Below are 5,643 nucleotides of genomic sequence, written 5' to 3'. Positions count from 1 at the left end.
AAACCTGAAACATCTAACGATCGCCCTCTCTTTCTCTTTCTCTCGATTACCTCTGTTCAGTGTATTAGTGAATTGACTCTCTATGGCTTGCGCATCCCTGCATTAAGAGAGAAACAACAATCAAATAATTAGAGTCCGACTCTCGTACTTATTTATATAACATACGAATGTATTGACTTTATAAAAATCTTGCAAAATCTTTATTTAAACAAAAATACTTAACAATTTCAACTTATTACACTGTTTATATATACTATATATATATATTACAACAACATATTTATGGTTAGTTTCTGGCATTTATAAAAAATGACTGCAGAGATAAAACTGATACATATGTAGATGGAATTCTCATAATATTTTTTTTTTTAATTTTTTTTCTTTCGAGGACAAATATTTACACACTAATTTAGAAGGCAGTAAAGAAGTTAAAGAAGAACATGCAGAAAGGTCAAGGCAAGAAGAAGAATGTTAGCAATTTGTCATAAATTCGCAAAACTACTGTACAAAACTAGACTGGAAGTGTGTTGGAATCGTCAAAGAATATTTTGGATATTATATGCCTTAATGCCAACAAAGGAGTATACAATCATCCATTATTTGGAAGTTAATCTAAGCAAGAAAAATGAGCATATTTATGTATATGTGTACAATGTACATATTATATTATTTATTATACATAAAAAATATAGATATGCCTTAAACATATGTTGCATAAAAAATGTCGGTAAGTGCATTAGGATGTGGGTTGTGGGATATCGGAAACGAAACTACAGAAACGGCGGAAATCTGCATTTCGCTCTAAAATATACATAATCAATTAGTGCGGTGGCATCCTCCATTAGTCATCAATGTCGTCAAATTTGTATAAGTATAGCTGCTGACAGCATGCAATAATATGTATTTCTGCTTGGGTTTTTTTGATATGTGGGATATGCGTTGATCTGGATGAAAAGCATTCTGAACCAAATTAGTGTGTGCCTGGAGCTGGTGCCAAGTTCAAAGAAGTCGCCGAGTTGATGTGTCCTGCCAAGGGAGCAGTATGAATAGCACCACGAGTCCTAGCCACATACACGCCAGCACCATGACCCAAAGCAAGAGGAGCAGCAATTGGAGCAGCGATGGCAGCGCCTACAGGTCCCTGGCTGAGTGAGATGCCGGGGATGCCAGCATGCAAACCGTGTCCAAGGCCACCCAAACCGGTGATGGCAGCTGAACCGCCCCAAGCGGTTGGGCCACCCCAAGCACCCTGTGCTAGCAAGTGACCACCGCCCAATGAAGAGGTCACATACGACACAGCTGGAGCAATTTGAGCGGTCAGCGGCAGCAGGGAAGAGTTAACACCGACGGCGAGAGCCAACATGACTACGGCAACAACGAACTGGAAAAGAGTGGTGGAAGAGGTAGGAATTTTTTTTTTTATAAATTTTACTTAGTTATTTATTTTTATTTTTATTTTTTTTTTGTTTTGTTTTTTGAAAAATAATCTTCATAATTCTATGAAAAAACTTTAAGTTCTTTACATAAATTTTTTTAAATTATTTTTGAATTTGACTGCTTAAGTCAGCACATTAATGTTTTGTAATTTTTCCGCTATATTTTTCAAATTATTTTCACAATTTTCAACTACAGCGTTGATCTTCGTCAATCCTGTAGCACCATTTAACTATTTATTACCTTCATGTTTGGTGATTAAAGCGGAGAAGGATTTGAGAAGTAAAAGAAATGGATTTGCTGTATCGCTACTAGACACACTCAAGAAGTGTTGACTTGATTCTGATTTCGAATACGAAATTATACCAACTTTTATACTAAAAATTCGTTGAACTTCATATGCAGCGACGCTATAAAATAATTGAACAGCAGCAACAATAACAAGAAGCAACAAAAAATAACTGTAACATTAACAGTTAGCATTTAGCTGCTAAAGAGCGGCCGGAGCACAAACGCCGGGCGGCGGCTAAACTTCAAATTGCAACGAAACTTGTCTTGTTGCATACTCAAAAAGCACAACAACAACAATTCTTAATAGCAACTGTATGCGCGACCGCATAAATACATTGGAAGTAGAGTAATATTTGGTGTTGGTGTTTTTGCACGCCCCTCGGCCGGCAGCCTGTCCAAGCCGCCTCGTGTCTATACAAAACCCAAAATAACCTTTCACTGCCGGTTGCTGCTGCAGCCGCCACCAATACGAAATTCCGATCTCAGCCCACTCAAATGGACTGTACTCAGCTCAACGTTGCTCCAATGCACAACTATGCACCAGCATTCATGCATACATACATATATACCGGCTGCTATCGGTTTGAAAAAATCTCAATGGCCAAATGTAAACACTAGAATATATTTATGTGTTGTTGCTGGGTTTGCTAAATGTTGCATTTGCGTTGTGTGTTTAGCAGCGTTGTGCAAAGAACCACCAGAAAGGTGCTGGAAAGCTTTTGTCAGTTTGTCAGCTTGTCAGTTCGAGTGCTCTAGCGCTAGACAGCTGCTTCAGCAATGTCGAAAGTGCTCTAGCGCCCGCCCTCTATTTGTTGATGAGCATACTAATTGTGTAATTAGTATAATTTTTATGCGGATATATACGCAGAAATTATGATTAACTTATAAGTTCAATTAAAAGTAAAATATGCCAAGCTTTTAATAAAATTGAAGTTAATCTAGTACTTGCGCTGTAATGACAAGTATATTTCATAATCATACATATGTACGTAACTGCATAAATATTTCTGTATATGCCATATATATATATATATATGTATATATAACGTCGCTCGCTCGTTGCAACCAAACGTAAATACGCTCAATTACTCACTCACTGATTTAACTTGCATTGGCGTACACACTCACACACACTGCATTGGAAGTTCACACACCTATCTGTCTACATTAAATATTAATATGCATTGTTTTTGTTTTTCTTTTATGATCTTTTCGTGGCGCTTAAATCTCAATTAGCTTTGGCAGTTACAAAATAATGGTCGCGTGCTTACACTGAAACTGTGTCTTTGAGGTAATGAAATTATTTATCATTCAACGTAAAGCTGACAGATTAAGCAAATGTATCGATTTAAAACGAACAACTAAAAAAATAAGTAACGTAAACTTCGGTTGCACCGAAACCATAATACCTTGTACAGGTGCATTTCTTACAGCATAGAAGGGTATAAAAAGATCCCTATTCTGATTTTGAAAGGACAATTTATATGGCAACTAATGTGCTATAGTTATCCGATTATTGTTTTTTAGAACTCTTCAGGTGTTGCAGACGTCTTCCTCTTAGTTCGGTTTATACACACGGGAACAAAAAGAAAAAAAAATCGGTACCAAGTCAGCACTATACGGTGGATGACTCCACCGTTGATCAAATCGAAGCTTTAAATATTCAAAAATGCAGTTGGATTCGGCTCACCTTGAAATACCCATACAGTCGACTGCTGTTTACTTTTGGGTTCATATAGATAAATCCACGATTCGAACGACACGAGCCTTGTTTTGCGCGATTGACAAATTCTGTGCGACCCAACGTGAAAAAAATATTTCTGCAATCGAATGTTCATGCAATATTTAGTGTATTCTTATACCACTAATGTCTATAATTGTCGCAATTTCATCACAGATCAAGTAAATTTGGACGACCTTCACGAATTTCGTTTCGGAGTGATATGCATCCAGCAATGAATTTAATTGATAAACACTGGTCCTTGATGAAGCTTCATCGCCAAAAATTGAATGAAGTTTTTCGATGCTCTATTGTTGAAATGCTATGTCAAAAGTTGGTGAAAAGGAATCGATTGGAAATGTTCGCAATTTAATTTAATTTTTTGGACGAGATGAATATTTTAAGTTACTGTAAATAAAACAAATGAAGCTCGTATGCCAAAATGATCAATAAAACATCAAAAGGCAAAAAATGTGTGGTAAAGTTGTGAGTTGCAAGATTACAACTCTAGGGTTTCCCAAAACCTCACGGCAATCTACATAGATCAAAATCGAACCATGTAAGAAACGAATTCTTACAACTGAGAATATTTGGGCATCTGTTTCGGTGTTTTTTCAAAGGTATTTGTAGTAATACGGGAGCAATTTATTACTGTAAAAATTTATAGATTACATAGATCAAAATCGAACCATGTAAGAAACTAATTCTTACAACTGAGAATATTTGGGCATCTGTTTCGGTGTTTTTTTCAAAGATATTTGTAGTAATACGGGAGCAATTTATTACTGTAAAAATGTTAACTATTGTCCAAAGCCCTAAGGAGTTACATGGGTAGTCTCGGCTAAGAAACAACCCTTTTCAATTTTTTTTCTTTCTTTGAAATATCATTATTATTATTTTTTTTTAATATTTTATTAGTATTTTTTATTTATACAAACACTATTAACAAAGAAATTCTGAAATTTTTGGAAAAAAAATAGTGCAAAGTCGGCCGAAAAAAATGCGCCCATGTTGACAAAATAACTGCTTAAAGGATCATCTAAAATACGTGGTTTAGTTTAAACCTTAACTTTGGCAGACATTTTTACAAAAAGAAAATTAAAATTTCGCAACCTTATTTTTCACATACTTTTAAGCGAAAAAAACATCCTTAGGCCAACGTTTTTATAAATTGTATCTCAAGGATCCGTGTAAAAATTCATGAAGATCGGTTGAGTAATTCTCGAGAAATCTTTCCAACCACAGTTTCGAGAAAATCGTATTTAAAGACCGCACAAGCTCATAAGGTTATATGTATCTCCGAAACTATTATTAGTATCAACTTGAAAATTAAGGACAATAATTCTAGAGGTATTGTAGAATTTAATAAGACAATAAAAAAATTTGATTTTATGAAATCCGGAATGGGTTTACTGTAATTTTTAAAATAGGATCTACAAATTAAGATTAGACATTTTTTCTTAATGCCAGCTGAGCGGAAAAAAAACTCAAAAAATTGCAAAAAAAATTTGCATAAATCCAAAAATTCATAGGAAATGAATTATTAAAAATATACTTAAAAATAGTTCCGAATCGGACTTAAGTCGAGTTAAATGCACTGTCGAGAATATTCTAAGAAAATTAATTAGTCAATTACAAAGTTCGTGCACAAGACTAACCTATTATAATTAATTAATAACTGTTATCGGTAATATTTTAATAAATATGCGAAAAATAATTGCTAAGCAAGGTCTAAAGTAATGCTACAAGGTATTCTCATGTACTATTCAAATACTTGTTATCGCTGACTTTTACAAGTGTAATGTGATAGCTCCACAACTTTAAATATGTATGTGAATATTTATCACCTAGACGTTCAAATGCAGCAAACAAACATAACTGCAAAGACACTGGGGTATGTCGTGAAATTATACTTAACAAAGGTCAGCTGCATTTACACATTGCTGAGATTCTGCGGTGGCTTAATCATCCATTACTGCGACACAATGCCAGCTTGGTGAAGGGGTTATACTAAATTCAAAACAGGCTTCAACCAGCACGCCCACATGTAGATATATTTAGCACTGGTGAATGCTGGTCAAAGAGCATAAAGCGTAGTAAAAGGGTGGGTTGCATAAATAAATAATCATTGGTCCACAAATCAAATTTTGACACAAATAAAAACTAACTAAAATGTGCTTTATAATTGCAAGGCTAAT

At 34.8% G+C, this 5,643-nt stretch overlaps 1 protein-coding gene across 1 annotated transcript; it reads right to left on the bottom strand.

Annotated features, from left to right (window-relative positions):
• Window positions 1–755: 755 nt before the first annotated feature.
• LOC108974843 (adult cuticle protein 1-like) lies at window positions 756–1,790 on the bottom strand. Its single transcript, XM_018942932.1, has 2 exons — window positions 1,678–1,790; window positions 756–1,381 (listed from the first exon to the last, which is right to left on the bottom strand). The coding sequence occupies exons 1-2, from the start codon at window positions 1,681–1,683 to the stop codon at window positions 971–973; spliced, it is 417 nt and encodes a 138-aa protein (XP_018798477.1). The 5' UTR covers window positions 1,684–1,790; the 3' UTR covers window positions 756–970.
• Between the last annotated feature and the right edge of the window lie 3,853 nt (window positions 1,791–5,643).

The sequence above is a fragment of the Bactrocera latifrons genome, unplaced genomic scaffold (genome assembly GCF_001853355.1).
Source record: "Bactrocera latifrons isolate USDA-ARS-PBARC rearing strain unplaced genomic scaffold, ASM185335v1 scaffold_59, whole genome shotgun sequence".
NCBI lineage: Eukaryota > Metazoa > Arthropoda > Insecta > Diptera > Tephritidae > Bactrocera > Bactrocera latifrons.
The sequence above is the reverse complement of the archived record's forward strand: the minus strand, read 5'-3'. Positions and strand labels throughout refer to the sequence as shown.